We start from the raw sequence: 18286 nt of genomic DNA on the forward strand, positions 1-18286 counted from the left end.
AAAGACTGCTGTCAGTGAAAGAATGATTAACATGAGGATGTTCTGTCTTTGGCTGACGAAGCCTCAGCCCTGTCATAATACTACAGTTATCAACACTGTTGTTTGCTGACACAAATGACGAGTACAAGCAGAATGAACAGCAAAAACAAAAACAATATCTATATCAATGAGTAGGGTTGTGTGTGATGTTCTCCTCAAAGATACAACTCCAGGAGACAGCAACGTACTGTTGTACTTCTTCCAGCCAGACCTGAATGTCACAAAGGGCTTTCTTAGTTTTTTTTATTTTAGCTGGTGCAGAGAGATCAATGCACTGCAGCTTATGGAAATAAATACAAATATAGAAAAACACAAGCAAATGAAGAAAACCAGATAACTTCTTCAATATAACAACCCACTGGACAGCATTTAGAATAAAGCATAACCAAATATAGAAACTGCATAGACAGCAAAATAAAAACACATTGTATGAGATGTATTTACTGGCCAGGCAGAGACAGTCTGAATAGGTGCACTTAAAACATTTAAAAAATATTACATCTACATCAGTGCTTCTCAATTAATCATTTTCTGTTACGCCTCTGTGCAACATGTGTGCATACTGGGTGCAAAAACACCATAGAGCTAATACTCTCTGCGCACACCCTGACAATGAGAGCCCCACTGCCATCTACTGTGGTGGATGTGCAATTACACTTTATTCTAGTACGGCCAAAAAGTATGTTTCCTGGGGTCACACGCGCCCCCCTCTAGCATCACACCCCACTATTTGAGAAGCACTGATCTAAATCAATAACTTAAAGAGCTATTTAAAGGTTTTCTTTACTCTTCATTCGACTCTTTACAAGTGCAAGGCTGACCTTTCATTAAGAGTAGGACAGAGATCATTGCACTGCAGCTGCAGCTTACGAAAATACATAGAAACAACAAGCAAATGAAACAAACTGCACAAACAGCAAATACACAAATAGAGAAACAGGAGGAAACACAGAAAACACAATGAAATGCTTTATCTATATCTGTATCTGACTGATGCTGTTAGAAAGTTTTAATTTTTTATCACAAAACAACAGCTCTCTTGGTCTTACACCTTCCTCTTTTCTACTGTGTTTCCTGTATTTGCAGTGTTTAGCTCTCAGTGCTGCGTGTAAGTTGTCAAATTAGTGACGTTTTCTTCATTTGCATGTTTTATTTATTTGCAATCCATTGAACCTTCAGGGCCACGAATAGTTTTGCTTTCTATTTACTGTAATTGAAACCTAAATACTAAATGTGTAATGTACTTTTTCCAGTGAGATGCTACATAATAAAATATACATTTTACTAGATATTGGTCAGACTGAACTACTAACTGTGGCCCCAGATTTAAAAGAAGTCCAGGTTCACTGTGGAAGGTTCTGTTCATAGAAATACTACAACCACAAATTATATACTGAAGCACATGTACTACACTAAAATAGAAATGAATAAAGACCTTAAAGCTGCTCTAACATTTCATAATTTCAATCTAATCCTATTTATTTATATACATATTTTTATTGTTTTGGCCCTTGATGCATTTTTTGTGTTTGCAGCCACAGCTGCTCAGCACCAGACATTTGATGTTTTTCATTTAAAGAGATTGAGAGCAAAACAATTTAATGTTGAGTTGGCATCCGGTGTAAAAATTGCCAAAAACAACCATGCGAATCGTCTGTAAGACTTTCATACCGGATCGGTCAAGGCCCGGGTTAACAACGACCGCCTCTGATGCTGTTAACATACAGGGTGCAGGTGGAAATTTGACTACTGTTGGTCGAAGAATGAGAGGAGGCAGAAGGGTTCGTGGTCAGAGAGAGAAGGGAAAAGGCAGGAGTAGGTTTGAGAATAGGAACTCTTAACGTTAGTTAAGAGTTAATGACAGGGAAAGACAGAGAGCTGGCAGAGATGATGGAGAGAAGGAAGGTAGATGTACTGTGTGTGCAGGAGATGAGGTGGAAGGGCAGCAAAGCACGTAGTATTGGAGGAGGATACAAACTGTTCTACCATGGTGTAGATAGGAAGAGAAACGGGGTAGGAGTGATCCTGAAGGGGGAGTTTGTAAACAATGTTTTAGAGGTGAAAAGAGTCTCGGACAGGGTGTGGAGTAAGTGGACTACTTATTGTAGATGTATTCAGTGTACAGCAAACACAAACAGACACAAATACTTTAGGAGGAAACTGGTAATTAAAAGAAGCAAGAAAGGAAACTTTAACTTGAGTTAAGGTTTAAAAACAGGATCAACTCTATGAACACCTGACACTTCAGGTTGGGATGATCCTCACTTTTCTGGCTCTTCCAGAAACAGTTACGTTAACTTTTCTATCGGGAGAAGAAGATATTGAATGCCCGACTTTTCCACCTTTCAGTATTACAGAGGGGGAGAAAGGGAGTCTCCGTACATCAAGCTTTGTTTACTGAGAGATTTCATCACACAACTTCATCACACATAGAGAATTTACCAACACTTTTACTGGTCGGAGTCTTCCATTATTTGTTGAGCAAACAAAAATAAATTTGTGATGGTGAGATCTCCCTTGTTCTGCTCATATTGTGCCTTGAACACAACTCATCCAGTTCCAAAATAGTAATTTTAATCCTATTCTAGTTTCATTTTCCCAGTGCTTATAAAGATTATTGGTGTGATTAAGCTGCTCTGAAATGAGGAGTATAATCAATGTTAAATAAAACCTGATAATGTGCACTTACCTGAGAAGATGGATAAATCGCAGGTCTCAAACATCATGGAAGAATTTAACAGTAGGGCTCATTCAAACATATGATGGACATTTATACAAATATTCACCACTGTCAATGTCAACAATTTAACAAGGTGTTAAATAATCAGCTTTTCCACTACTTTATTTTAACTTTCTAACACAGGGATGTAAGTAAGTAACAATAAATGAGTTGTATCTTAGTTTAGGGTTTGTTTGAATAAATGTTAGAAACATGAATGTTGCTGATCATCCAGTATTCAGATTTTTTATTTTAGGGCCTGAAATATCAAAACAAAAGGAATAATTTCAAGATTCAGCCATTTTGTCTTAATAATAACACAGTTTAATGTGATAGGCTGTCACAGTCAGCTTATTACAAAGGAGAACAATGACAATTTAAATGAATGATATCTAATAATTGTGTGTTTTTGGTGCACTGCTCAGTCTTTTTATCTAAACCTCCACATAGGTGTGTGCAGACTAGTGTTTAAAAAAATACAGTTTTTTATTTATTAAAAAAAAAAAAGTTTTACCATCTGTATGTGTTAAGTTAATAACCCACAAAAATAAAGATTAACATTTTTTTAATGTGCAGGTATAAACATTTTATTGTTAGTTATAAAATTATTTATATTTATAAAATGGGCACTGTGTGTGATCCTTTGGTCACTTACTGCAAATCACAACCCTTTAGTTACAGAATTTACTTTGGTTCATTTTTAAAAATCTTTCTGTCACTATTTTGAATTTTTATTATAAAAGCTGTTACTGTATTTTGGGTTTCATTTTACATTTTTAGTGACAGAATGTCTTTGTGTTCTTTAAGTTAAACATAAAAAATGACCTTACAAAGTACTTTTACTAGATTTTCACAGGAATCGCTACCTTAATGGCTTTGTGTTTTGTGTTTTGTCTCTGGGGTTTCTTGGCCAAGGGTTTCTTGGAACAAAATGAGAGAATGGATGAGGTTAGAAGAAGATAAAACACAGTCAGAATTTATTTAGGATTTTTACAGCTCTTACTTTTCTTCTTGTGTTTTTTTTAGCACCTCCTCTGAATGCTGGTGGATTTATCTTCCATTTCTGTAGTGACATTAAAAACACACAAAATAAAAACAAAAAGAAAGTGACTTGACTTTCTCAGGAAACCATGAGCGATTGCTGTTACAGTTTAGATATTTTTGTACAATTAAAATGACATTTCAACAAACCTTCATGCATTCCTTCAGAGTTTTGCCGTTACATCGAATGCTCAACTTCCAGTTCTTTGAGCTCCCTCTCCCTGCACACAGCTCAAATTCAGAGGGAGTAAACCATCGCTTGTGGAACAAAATGCAACTCTTCCCTGAAACAGACAGAGAATCAGGAACATGTTCAACTTATTTATAAATCATCTGCTGTGACACCCACCATACCACTGTCTTTTTCCACTTAATAACATTTGTTGAAGTTTCTCTTTTCGTTCTGACCTTTAGTCAGTTTGTCTTTGTTCAGTTTCCCCGTCAGTTCTCCACAGGTCACAGGTTCCTCGAACTCGCTGGTATTTGGTCTAACACCTGCCCTTTCTCCTTTCTTCGAGGAAGATGCTGGAACATGATAAAATAAAAATAAAACATCTTCTGTCTCCTTGGTTCTTTCGTTCTGATTTAAATATTTTGATCATTTTCTGTTTTTCCCACCCGGCCACTAAAGAAGTCTGACATTGAAATTACAGCACAGACTGTTGTCTGTGATCTTTTACAGAATGATAGTGAACACTGTACCTGTGAGAGTTGTAGTGAACAATTTATAAGATACTACACTATAAGTTACTTACAGAAAGTTGTTTTCCTGGACTTCTTCTGGTGAACTGGGGTCTGAGATGAAGGACCAGGCTGCTCTTCATCATCAATGCTCACTGTCCTTCTTCTCTTTTCCATGTTTTTTTTCACTGTATCTTCTTTTTCCACTCTTTGAACCAACTCTGTGTGAAAATGGAAAAACCCTGCAGCTAAATTTAACATCACTTCACTTACAATCGTCACTCTATTAACCAACAGTCATGTTTGTCATTTCTTTATTTGGTTTTATTTGATCATATCTCAGACTTCTCTCTGACTCTGTGAAATATATTAGATTGTTTCAATATATTTTGTAAAACTGTAAATGTCCATATTTTGCTTTGCTGTAGCTGTCACTAGAAAATAGATGTACCTTTCAAGAGATTGTTGTAGAGCTCTTGGAGGGTTGGGTATAGTTTCTTGATGCTCTCTCTGAAGATACATCTCCAGAAATCAAGGATGCAGTCTGATTTCTCTCTCCCAATCTGGTCAAAAATGTCATAAATGGCGTCCTTAATCTGGTCTTTCCTCTTCAAGCGAGTCACCGTCTGCAAAAACAATTGCACCATGACTAATTCAGGAATGACTTTTACATGTTTCCCCTGAGGCAGCACCTGCACCCTGAGGGTCCATTTATCATCGTTCATGTTCACGTTATGTTAGAATTACACCAAATTTGATCATCTGGATTTGAGGAGAACAGTGTAATTTTGCTTAAGTCCAATACATTTGATTCAACTTATGTACTGGAGCCTGCAGTATTTTACATTTACAGTTTATTAAAATACTGTTTTCAAAGTCATATAACATCTAGTCCTGAACCACAAATATGTTAAACACAACCCCACTGCACGTGTTGCCTTCCTCTTTCTTTCTTTCTTTCTTTATTTCTCCTCACAGAGAGATAACTCCTCCTCAAGGTGTATGAGTGTCTTTCATTTGTGTCTGTTTCGTTTACACTGAATCTGATGTTGCCAATGATGGCACACCTAGTTTTTCTGAGCTTCAACCAGAGTCACAGTTCATGGATCAACTGTCTCAGCAAGTGGTAAACAGGTCTTATTATGACATTTCTAAACACTGATCAGTTTTTAAAGTTGGACACTTCATACGTGCCAGCGCGCACAAGTGCGCGCATTTCATTTAAATAAGCGACATGAGAAGCGGAGACGGTGACGAGAGGAATCACTACTCCACCCTGTTCCTGCCTCAGTTCCTCACCTTGTATCTGTCCTCTGAGATCAGGTCGTGGTCCCTGAGCTGCCTGAGAAAGATTTGCGGCTTCTCCATGCAGGACATCTCATTTTTATTTCGTCGAAAAAAACGCAGCAGGTCTTTAGTCTCCAGGAAATCCAGCGGATCCTTCTCTGCAGCCATTTAAACTTCTAAAATAAATAAAATAAAAATACAACATGTAAAACCTGAGGTCCCAGGGAGATCACAGCTGCTCCAAACCAACAGAAGTTCAACTAAAACTGCGGCAGGAAACACTTGAACTGACTCTCAGCAGTTTTACAACTTTACCGTGCAGAGATCCCTCAGTTCGTCCTTCAGACACCTTGATGACGACACCTGGAGTTTTTACACCTGAGGGCAGGTAAACTCTGGAAGAACCGACCACTTTAACTTTGGACTGTTTTAAATCAGCAGAAAAATATACTCAGAGTGAACAACTCTTTTTATACCTCATCCCAGATCCCGTCTTTCCCACCTCTTCTTCAGGTGTAACACCAACAACGCTCCACCTGAAGCACACCTGACGTCACTCAACTACGTACAACATGACCCTCGACCCCTCCCCACCCAGAACATGTTCCTTCAACATAGTAACAGCTGATAAACAGCAACTGATAAAACAACAGCACTAATTTTTTAACAGCACCTTTGACTCTCGGCTGCTACACAGCTCCCCCTGCTGACAGGTTTAAGTGTCTCCACAAACCTCAGTCCATGATTCAAAGTCTCCTGAATGGACAGGCCGTTGGTGCACTGGTCTCTCTTGGTTTCCACCCCCAGTTTCTGACAATATCCTAAGTTCAGTGTCCCCGTCACTGTCATCTGGGCTGACAGTCGGAGGGCTGTCCTCGCTCCTATTATAAACCCCTTACCGGTCTCGGTGCAGCACCAACTTCCAACTCCGACCAAGCACCTCAACCCGGGAGACCACCTCCGAGAGCCGTTCCACCCCCTCCTCCGACCTTCGGAGAGATCCCTTTCTTCCTCACCAGACAATACACCCACACTTTTTACCCCCCGGCAGCGAGCGTCGTACGCTCATTTCTGTTTGACTCCAGCATCCTTCTGTGCACGTCGGGTCAAATCGTGTACCTCTCTGAGTTTTTGTCTTAGTCCATCCCCAGACCACCAGGTTGATTGGGGTGCAGAGCTGTTTGCCAAACATCAGAGCAACAGGGGTGCACTGGCTGGACTCCTGCACAACAGTCCAGTAGGACCACAGGGCCAGGAGCAGGTGCTGATCCCAATCCCATTGGTGACAGATGGTCAAGATGTCAAATGGGGGGCCAGGGTGCGGTTGAAACACTCTACCAGCTCTGTGGGTGAAGTGGGGTTGTCCACATCTTCCTCAACCCCATCCTCTGGTACACCTCGCTAAACAGCCAGCACTCGAAGTTCTTCCCCTGATCACTGTAGAGCTCTGTGGAAACCTAGAACCCCGGAGAACGTCTCATCCCTCAGTTTCTGTGCTGCTATGAGGTAATCCATTGAAACCAGAACATAGCGATTACCAGACTCGGTAACGGCCTGAGAATGTCCCCCCCAACCCTCTCCATCAGGGGCCACGCCCAAGTACTGCTGCAGAGGTCACAGCACTGGACGTAGCACCATCTGGTCACACAGTGGTTGCGCTCTGCTCGGTTCAGGCTGCAGCTGTAGGAGGCCACCACTCTCTCACCTGTCTCAGCCACCTAAGAGAGGGCGGCTCCAACCCCCACAATGCTAGCATCGGTGTCGAAGATGAAGGGCTGCTGGGGATCAGGGAGACATTTTTAATGAACTCCTCCCATCCTTAACAGGAAAGCAATTAGACTGATGGATTCTTAAGTCATTGAACACATGAATTATCTCCTTAAATGAATAATGAAACCTTTGTATCTGGTTTAGACACTTCTGCATCTTGCCCCACGCCACCACGGACCAGAAACCAACCAACTTTGAGTTTATTCACTCTGAGAGAAGCATGGGCAAGATGAATTACCAGAGAGTCTGTTCAATGTTGTAATGGACAATTAAAGATCCTCCAGTGGACCCATATATAAGATCACATAAATTCTGTTGGTGGGAACCAAACTAATAATCAACTTTCTAACCGTGTTTTTAATATTGTAGCGGGTGAGAGGCAAGAACACAAGAGACCTGGACGAGCTGCTGGTGCACACCAGAAACTTTGGGGGTGCGCTCGCCATCACCAGGCTGGGCTCCAGCTAAACCCAGCAAAGCACAATCTGCTGGCCAGTGAAGCAATGTTCCTGGGGCACATGGTTAGTCCACATGGGGTGTCCACTGGCCCAGCAAGGTTGACTGCAGTCCTGCTGGCCGACACCCACCACTGAGGAGCTTCCTCAGACTGGCCTCCTACTACTGGAGTCTTGTCCAGGGCTTTGCCACCATCACCAGCACCCTGCATCAGCTGACGGAGAAGGGCAGCTGGAGATCAGGGAGGGCCAGGACCGGGGCGTCGACCAAGGCCACCTTCAGCTGCTAGAATCCAGTGGTGCAGAAACAAGTGTCCATTTTTTCCTTTATGTTTATAGCTTTAACATTTATCAGAATGACTCAAGACTAAGTCACCAGAGATGTGCACAAACAAATATTTAATTTTAAATCTGTGCTACACGAGCACAAAAACAATTCTGTGAGGGATATAAAAGAATTTGTTTACTTAATAAAATGATTTCAAATAAACCAGTTTGTCTACACTGGGTACATTTGGTACAAATAAAAAAGATAAAAATCACATTAATGGAGCTTATGAGAGTAAACAAGTTAAAAAGTGAGGATCATCCCAAACTAACATGTGAGGTGTTCACCAGGAGAGACAGTATGTGAACATGTGTTTACTGTAGCACAATTAATCAAATACAACTTTCATAGAGTTGATCCTGTTTTTTAACCTTAATACAAGTTAAAGTCTTCTGATTTCTCTCCCAGTTTATCAGTCAACAGTCTGTTCACTGATGTTAAACACTGTCTTCAATTCTCCATCAAATAATTCCTTCAGTCGACTGCCACTGGTCAGAAATTCAGGATTTTTCTGTAAAAGATCACAGCAGTCACTGTCACTACAGTATTTATTAGAAATGTCCTTTAACTGTTGATGTCTGAGAGTTGTTTCTTACTCGGTTGTATGTAGCACAGTTGGAGAAAATGAGCTGGACGTCAGACACAAACTCTCCAACTGTTTGATATTCTTTCTTCTGGAGTTTGTCGGCTATTTTATCAAACCACATCGGAGTCTGGATAACAGCTGAGTAGTTTTTCACCTGTGGATATGAAGCAGAAAGGAATAAAATGCTCAACTGTTTAGAAAACTTTTTCTTCTGTTCATTCAGTTTCAGCCCAAACAGCAGAGGAAGACACTTACATAGAGGATCGGGTCTGAAGCAAATGTTTGTTCCTCATCAACACTGTACAGATACAGGAGCAGATAGTGACATTCCTGTAGATGTAGGAGAAGCAGCAGTGAGTGACAAACAGTTGTGAAGATGGACAGACGTACAGACAGAGACACCGTGTGCTCACCAGCATGTGTCGGGATATTTGTTGGGACATAGCTGCTCGTGTTTCCAGCTCCTCACTGTAACGCCACTGTTGAGTAGTTCTGAATATGCAGAATGTGCACATCCACGGTTTGTCATCCCTGCTCACACACACACACACACACACACACACACACACACACAAGAATATGGCAGCAACAGTAATATTAACCAAAACAATAAGCTAACAGAAGCGAAAGATGCTAAAAAATGTTGATTAAAGCAGCTTTAAAATATAAAAGATCATCATATGAATTCATAGAACGTACACTATTGTGAGCTGTCGTCCCTGATAACACACACACGAACAAACACAGATACACAATATATGAATATCCACTGTAAAGTATCAGCAGAATTATGACGCCTCTCTATTATTGTGGGTCTATTGGGGATCACATAAAACTATTGATTAGTGCAGCTTAAAATTACACCTGTAAAAACAGAGCATTTTATTCATCACACTAAAGAAAATCTCTTTCATACTCTGTTATGTACTCTATTTTATTTTTTTGCTTGCTCATGTTCATAATCAAATCTCACCCCAAAATTTTGTCTTCTACATGTGGCAGGTGACACGTCTGGTGGAAGGAGCGAGGGCAGTGATTACACACCACCAGGTCTGAACCATCATCGCCTTTACAGACACAACACTCATCATCGTTTTTCTGATCCTCCTGTCAGACAAACACACGACAGCAAGTTATTGTACTCACACAACAACTACATGTTGCATCTCTGAGTTGTTCATACAGCACAAAGATCAGTGTAGGATGGGGACATACTTTAGCTCAGGATGTTAAACTTACCAACAGTTCCTCGTCTTGTTTGCACATTCTGCAGTAACACAGCAGTGAGTGGATCCTCAAGATGTTTTTCTGAAATAGATAAATATACAGTGTTTTTCTCTTTTTCTTCTTTGACAAATCCTGTCACTCTCTCTTTATCTATCTGGCTACAGTTACAGTGAACTGAGACACAACCTGTCTTCATTTTGTTTTGCTCTCTGCTAATTCTTTAGAGGCACGGCATATTTTACTAATCTGCAACATCAATACCTTTGTTGAACTAACATGTCTTCGTATTGCTTTGCAATACACATTACACACACTGTGAAACCAGCCGTCATCATATTTACCTCTATGAGGACACTGAGTGGTTTTCCTTCCCACTTGATGTCTTTCTTCCAGGAGGCATCAGTCCGACTTAATGCCTTCTTCACAAACTCCACAGGGCTCATCCAGCTCGTCTCAGTACGAATACTTTTCCCATAGACTCCTTGCGAAAGAAGAAGAATTAGAGGGGACCCATGTAGGTGGGTTTAGTTTATCCAGTTTGGAACATAGTAAACATGATATCTGCTGAACAGTAGCATGTTATTATTAACATTATGCCTTAAATGGCAGATTTTGTCTCACATCATGTACAGTACCTGATGCAAATCGGCTTTTGTGTAAAGTCCCAGCTAAAGCTCCACATGTCACTTTGAACACTTTTTTGCTTTGGTCATGGCCTTCTTGCTGCTGCTTCATCTGTTCCTCAGTCTCTTCTTCTTCTCCTGTAATGGACACATGTCAACATTTTTAACTGACATTTAGCCATTTATCAGTTGCTAATGCAGAATGCATGCTGGTAACCCTATCAGCAGAGCATGCAGTAGTCTATACAGGGTATGACCATTCACATCATGCACAATAAGTTGGGTTGCATGAAGAATGGTGAGGATCGGATTTTGATGCTGATGTTGGGCTGTAATGATGATCCAGCTGGAAGGGCTAGAACTACTGTCTAGAGGTTGAAGATGTCTTTCTCTCATCAAAGTAGAGATGCCAGAGAGACGTGAAGATGTGCAGTGTGAAGCCATCCAGTGAAAAGGACAAAAACAGCTGTGTGTTGTCAGCATTGCAATGATAGGAAAAGCCATGTGGGTGGATGAAAACATTTGGATATGGTATAGATGGGGAAAAAAAGAGGACCAAGAATTGAGCCCTGCGGCCCACCAGTGGCTGCAAGAGTTAGAAACTTGCCATGCCTGCGAAGATACTTTGAAGATTCATCCAGATTATTATTATTATTCATCCAAGACTTCAGCCATGCCAGAGCTGTATCAGTGCAAATCTGATGGTTCATAGTGTCAGAAGCTGTAGATAGATCAAGTAGGATTAGGACAGATTGATTTCTTTAAGTGATGAGCTACTGCTTTGAGATTGAAGGGGTTTTGATTTTTGACCTTTGATTACAAACGTCTAACCAGTCCATCCTTGAGTCCAAGTGAACGGTTGTTTAAAATTGAAAAAAAGGCATTTCTAAAGTGTTGCTTTCATAAAACGGGGGTGTTCTCAAAAAGGGAAATGTGAATTTTCAACATGTTTTACATGTTCTATTCTATACGAGTCGTAGAATCTATTTTCATTCATATAGTACTGATCATTGATAAAGCTGCTATAGCTGCTGGTTTGGCTCTAATGATAACTTTAAATGCTGTTAACGATGTTTTAATATTCTATGTAAGGTAACATTTGCAGCTGTAGGAGCTTGGTACAGTGCTCTCATCAGAAATACTTCTAGAGTAACATCAGAGTTTTGCACTAATGCAACAAACCTATAAATGATTGGATGGAATCAGATGAAGACAGGGATTTCTTGGCCTAACAGGAACAAGAAACAAGAAATAGCTCAGGTCAGAAAAAAACGTTAATACAACATAGTTAAGAGTAAGAATTTATTTATTTATATAGTTTTGCCACTTCTTTGTACCTTTTTGCAGCCTCTCCTGTATTTCCCTGGTTTCAGATGACCTTTCTGCAGTTAAAAATAAAAATAAAATGAATGACTTCATGAGCACAAATGGGAGTGAAGTGATCTGTGTCATAGTCCACATGACTTTTTAACAAACCTGTATAAGTTTCAGCAGTGAGAAGCCACGACATTGAATGCTTAACTTCCAGTTCTTTGTGCTCCCCTTTCCTGCACGCTTTTCAAATTCACCAGGAGTAAACCACTGCTTTTGGAACAAAATGCATTTCTTTCCTGCAACAAAATCAGGAATGCATTAATCTCTACTGCTACTTCTACTGTGATACCCCACTTAAACAGTTTTACATCAAGGCATTGCTTTTCTGTCACTTCCGTCTCTGAGTTTTACTTTGTCCTCCTGACCTTTAGACAGTTTGTCTTTATCAAGTGTCCCCTTCAGGTTTCCACAGGTCACAGGCAGCTTAGACTGAAACTTGATCAAGTCCCAAAAATTGTTTTTTTCTCCCTTCTTACGGGTGGAAGCTGGAAAAAAAATTGTACACACACACACACACACACACACACACACACTCAAATATGTATATGATATATTACAAAACTCAGAAACTCAGAGTGATAAACTGTTGGACTCTGACCTGGAGTCAACAGAGATGATGGACTAGGCTGCTTCTCATCATTGTTGCTCCTCTGTTTCTCCTCTTTATCTTCATCTTTTGGAAGCTCCTTGTGTTTGTGTTCCTCTGTCTGCTCTTTTTCTGAAGTCTTAAAAATTATAACTTCAAGGTAAAGATCACCTCTTTCTCACATATTGTCTCATACAAACACAAAATGATGCACATTTTTTAAATTTAGTAAAAAATTATTAAACACATCCTCACTAACATTAGAGACACCGTGAAATTACCTTGATTATAGTTTTCTCTTTGAGGACACTGACTGGCTCTCCTTCCTGTTTTATCTTCATCTTGAGGAAGACGTCTGTCTGACACGACGCCTCCTTCACAAACTCATCAAAGATGACGCAGTCATGGCCATATTCTTGCTTCTGTTCAGTCTGTGTCTCAGTCTCTTCTCCATTTGTAACAGACACATGTCAGGATTAACATACTGTTGTCTCACCTTTATTGTATAATAACTATTTGAATTAATGTTTCTTGTTGGCATTAATGCACTTTAACACTACCCATGAAGGTGAACATTTTATTTTTGATATTATAATATTAACTTTGCATTATAAAGTACTATTCAAACGAAGTACAAAGTTCTGTATAATAATATAAGTTTAATGAGTCACGATTAGCGTATGAATTCTTGATTTATGACCACATACCTGAAGAATGTTATGTGAGGTTATAGTCACCCTGATCATTCACCTATAGACTCATCTTTAAGTTCAGGTGGATGTTTATGCCAAAGTTGAAGAAATTCCCTCGAGGCTTTTATCAGCGGTTAGGATAATGTTTGGATGGAGAGATAATGACTTTTATGACATCCGGACTCTTGTATATAATACTGCTACATATTATACTGTACTTCTTTAGAATAGTTTATTATAGGCTACTGCACTATGCTTATACTTTTCTATACTTTATTATAAAGAGTGATGATAAACTCTGAAGGAGTGAAATAATAAACGTATGTTCTGGGATTTTTTGCTCTGACCTGGAGTCAACAGAGATGACGGACCAGGCTGCTTCTCATCATTGTTGCTCCTCTGTTTCTCCTCTTTATCTTCATCTTTTGAAAGCTCCTTGTGTTTGTGTTCATCTGTCTGCTCCTTTTCTGAAGTCTTAAGAATTATAACTTCAAGGTAAAGATAAACTCTTTCTCACATATTGTCTCATACAAACACAAAATGTTGCACATTTAATAACTGAACACATCCTCAGTCAACTGTTATAACAGAGACACCGTGATCATAGTTTCCTCTGTGAGGACTGGTTCTCCTTTCTTTGTTATATTTACCTTCATGGCAATGTATCTTTCTAAGGATGCCTCCCTCACAAACTCCTGAGCCTTTTCTTCTTGATCTGTAACAGACAAATGTTGTCAGTAGGGTTAACATACTCTCGCCACTGATGTATGATAAATACCTAAAGTAATGTTTGTCGGCATAAATGCAGCTCAACACACTTCACCTGTATCATCTGTGGAACTTTCTTTGTTGTTTGATAGAACCTGATCTTCTTGGTCTTCACTTCCACCTCCATCTTCTTCTTTATCGGGCACTAAATTAAAATTACCACCTCCAGGTTATTTGATTCAACCAACCACTTAAGCTGCACTTTACATCTGGAGCAGTTTAGTAAAATTTACTAAATTTATTTTGCTCAAAGCTATTGCTACGTTAATGTGTATAATTCTATTTAATAGCTTTCAGTTAGATCATGAAGTCTTCACTTAGAGACTATTTTTACAGAGGTCTACAGATAATGACAATCAACTGGAGCTGAGAATCTGTGTATGCACAATACAACAAACCTGTGTTTGTCTGGTCAGATGGAAACAGGAACTTCTTGGCCTAACAGGAAATAAAAGGAGGATGATTCAGATCAGAAAGAAGAAAAGTTAGAGTCTGAATTTCTGCATTTTCACCACTTCTTTGTACCTTTTCACGGCCTCTTTTGTATTTTACTGGTTTCAGATGACCGTCCTGCATGTAAAAGAAAATCATTAGGAATGATTACCTCAGCAAACAGAGGGTGATGTGATCTGTGTCACAATTCAAATTACATTTCAACAAACCTGTATTAGTTCTCCTAGAGGGGTTCCTTTACATCGAATGCTCAGCTTCCAGCTCTTAAAGCTTATCTTCTTTGAAAACTTCTTAAATTCATGAGGAGTAAACCATTGTTGGAACAAAATGCATTTCTCCCCTGACACAGAATAAGGAATGTATTAATCTCCAAATCCTCAAATGAATCGTCTTTTTACATCAGGTACAGTTTAGTATTTGTGTTTCATTCTCTGAGTTTTACTTTGTCCCTCTGACCTTTATCCAGTCTGTCTTTGTACAGTGTCCCCTCCAGGTCTCCACAGGTCACAGGCAGCTGGGACGACATCCAAACATCCTTCTTCTCTCCTTTATTTAAAAAATGAGCTGGAAACAAACACATATTCAGATTTCAATCAGAAACTCAGAATAAAATTTTAATTCACTCTGAATTTACAGAGTGATGATAAACTCTGTAGCAGTGAAACATATGTTCCCAGACTTTTTCTGACCTGGGCTCAGCTGAGATGATGAACCAGGCCTCTCCTCATCACTGTTTCTCCTACTTCTCTGTTTCTTCTTCTTCTTCTTTCCTGAGTTCTCCTCTTCAGCTTCAATATCTGAAAGCTCTTTACGTTTCCTCCGTTCCTTTTCCACCGTTTCAGGCAACTGTGACCCTGCAATTAACCCTCATACCTGTCAGATTGATTGAGCTGTCTCATGTATAGAGGTTAATACAGGTCTATTAAAATGGAATGATAGTGGGTGTTTTGGCATTTAACCTCTGCACACGACCACATTGAATAGATGAAAATAAAACACTCAGTGTGAATCATGAAGAATAACAGACTTCTTTGCTTTAAGAAACTCTTTTGTTTCTGTTTTGTTATGTGTTGGCTCATTATCCATCTGCAACATGAAGCTGCACCAGTGATTCGATCAGTCATACCATCTGTGAGATCTTTGTGCAGCCGCTGCAGAGTTGGGTATTGGTCCATAATGATCTCCTTAAAGACACATCTCCAGAAAACATGGATGCGCTGTGATAGTTCTCTCTCAATCTGGTCCAAAATGTCATAAATATCTGTCTTAATATTTTCATTCTCCAGGCGACTCACCATCTGTAAACACAAAAAATTTAAGAGAAAATTTGAATTATATTAAATTAAATAATGAAGGTATTGATTTTTCTAATTTGTCATATCTGCTCACTTCAGATTTATCTTAATACAGTACATCCACTTGCAGATCTGATATTTTGGTGAGAATTTGGATTCACTGAGTGGATTTAACATCTCATCAAACCTTGGATTAAGGTCTACACTCCTCAGTACATAACTATTTATATTCTTTATTTAAATTATTCTATATTGTTGTGAGGGTTGTTACTTCACGGAGGACGCGGCAACACTAAGACTGATTAAAACAAGTTATTTTAGGAGACTTTTGTGGAGAAAGAGGGAGAACAGAAACCAAACATGAATGAGGAAGCAGGACTGATGAGGCTGCTCTATGTTACTGTAACATTGAAGCCTATTAGATTGAATACGGCTCATGTTTTCCTGCAGTTGTGCAGAGGAGAGAAGCTCCACAGAGACACTGTAAACTCCCTGTGTTCCTCTTTGCTTTCACACCTTAATTCGTTTGCTTTGATCCGAATCAGTGGATGAGTTTGTAACTTTGTGGAAGTTTCACATCACTTCGGTTTCCCACCGACAAAAATCCAAACAAACCAAAACGCGTCACTTCAAATTACGCGAGAACGTCCTCTCCTCTTATTGGTCAGATGTTTCTGCTGCGGGAAACACAAAGCAATTACTGAAAGAATAGAAAGTGTTGTGGACTTCTGTATGTTTGTGTGATTTCACTATGAATGTTAACGCATATTGGTCAAATCCTGTCGGTGTGAAAACACCTTTAATATCTGATCGCTGCTTCCTCTTCGTGCGTTTTGCGCTCGAACGGGCGCGACTTTCAAACCACCAGGATGTGGTTGAAACCACTACTTCACCACGTTTCTGCCTCAGTAACTCACCTTGTATCTGTCTTCAGGTATCAGATCGTTGTCCCTGAGCTGGTTGAGAAAGATTTGCGGCTTCTCCATGCAGGACATCTCTGTTTTATTACGCCGAAAAAAGCGCAGCAGCTCCTCGGACTCTAGGAAATCCAGCGGATCCATCAGAGCAGCCACAAAGAAAACGATGATCCAAACGCGTAGTGTAGATTAAACCAAAACTGTGGTACAAAAAACTATTTCATCTGTTTGGACAGCAGCTGTGCACAATAACACAACACATGAGCTCCAGATATTAAGTGTTGTCTCATCAGAAATTCTGCGGTGCATCAGACGCTGAAATTGCTTTAAAGTTGAATATTCCAAAGAGATTCGGCTGAAACAGAGAAACGGATCCTCCCATCTCTACTTGATAGATACCCCTATCGGTGGAGAGTTGTAGAGATTTAGGGACCGTCTGTAAATTTTCATTGAGTCTACACCGTTTACAATCCTTTCCTTACTGAAGTTATACATTAATAATAAATCAATAACCTTCACGTTATGTGACCTAATTATAGCATCTGTTTTAAAATTTGCAGCTTCATATCCCACAGAGGATTGAACAATTGACTACACACTAAATTAGATCTAAGAAAGAGATGCAGAAAGTTTCAGGGACCAGTGCTGCGCAACGTTTTACACAATGAATTAATACCCAATCTTTTACAAAGCACTTAGTAAGTAAGGCACATTTTTTATGCACACCTTTATTCTTTTTCAACAGCAAGAAGAAAGTAAAATTAAAACTAGTTGTTGTTTTTTTTCATTAACAACCTGCGTTTGTTTCTTGAGCAAATGTCAGTGTAGGATGAAGCTCATAGTCTGAAACTGACTAATCAAACTTACCAGGCATCTGTCTGACCTGATGCCTCCTTCACAAACTAAACGGTGCTCATACAAATGTGTGTCTTATCACAGGTTTCTGGTGGGATTGGAAAGATTAGAGGTAATGAGAGGACCATCATTACCTCCTTCACAGATCTACCACTGCAAAACAAAAATGCTTAACTGTAAGGTCACATATTTAGCGTCTTTATTCATGACAGAGACCTGGTTGTAGGGATTTTATTATCAGTTTGTGCACTACTTCCGTTTGTTCAATATCTCTGCAAAATAAATCTTTATTATTTCTGGCGGAAAAAATTCGAATGACTTTCATGATTATCAGACTTTTCTGTTTTTAGTTAAATATCTGAAACTGAAATAATCTAACATAATCGCCATCAAATCAGATTTGAGCGCCAATTAATAATTCTCACATGCCAAACATGCTGGAGAAGACTTTATCTGTAATAATAATAATAATAATAATAATAATAATAATAATAATAATAATAATAAACTTACACACAGAGTCAGAATTTGTACAGCTGTTTGTTTTCACCTGTTTACGTCTTTTGTATGATCCCACTTTTAGTTTTCTG

The 18286-nt window shown here is 39.3% G+C and overlaps 2 protein-coding genes across 2 annotated transcripts; both read right to left on the reverse strand.

Moving 5' to 3' along the window:
• Positions 1–3329: 3329 nt before the first annotated feature.
• LOC113159739 (nuclear autoantigen Sp-100-like) lies at positions 3330–6503 on the reverse strand. Its single transcript, XM_026356620.1, has 8 exons — positions 6083–6503; positions 5780–5943; positions 4932–5106; positions 4555–4701; positions 4208–4324; positions 3950–4083; positions 3762–3821; positions 3330–3678 (listed from the first exon to the last, which is right to left on the reverse strand). The coding sequence occupies exons 2-8, from the start codon at positions 5933–5935 to the stop codon at positions 3601–3603; spliced, it is 867 nt and encodes a 288-aa protein (XP_026212405.1). The 5' UTR covers positions 5936–5943; positions 6083–6503; the 3' UTR covers positions 3330–3600.
• Positions 6504–8407: 1904 nt separating this feature from the next.
• On the reverse strand, positions 8408–17209 carry LOC113159720 (nuclear body protein SP140-like). Its single transcript, XM_026356581.2, has 24 exons — positions 16842–17209; positions 15756–15927; positions 15319–15483; positions 15086–15193; positions 14839–14969; positions 14702–14746; positions 14575–14614; positions 14232–14321; positions 14059–14123; positions 13756–13882; positions 12998–13164; positions 12729–12855; positions 12496–12615; positions 12233–12366; positions 12094–12138; positions 11939–11984; positions 10769–10894; positions 10475–10614; positions 10146–10214; positions 9880–10013; positions 9320–9437; positions 9162–9236; positions 8917–9060; positions 8408–8831 (listed from the first exon to the last, which is right to left on the reverse strand). The coding sequence occupies exons 1-24, from the start codon at positions 16983–16985 to the stop codon at positions 8733–8735; spliced, it is 2631 nt and encodes an 876-aa protein (XP_026212366.1). The 5' UTR covers positions 16986–17209; the 3' UTR covers positions 8408–8732.
• Between the last annotated feature and the right edge of the window lie 1077 nt (positions 17210–18286).

The sequence above is a fragment of the Anabas testudineus genome, chromosome 8 (assembly GCF_900324465.2).
Source record: "Anabas testudineus chromosome 8, fAnaTes1.2, whole genome shotgun sequence".
NCBI classification, from domain to species: domain Eukaryota; kingdom Metazoa; phylum Chordata; class Actinopteri; order Anabantiformes; family Anabantidae; genus Anabas; species Anabas testudineus.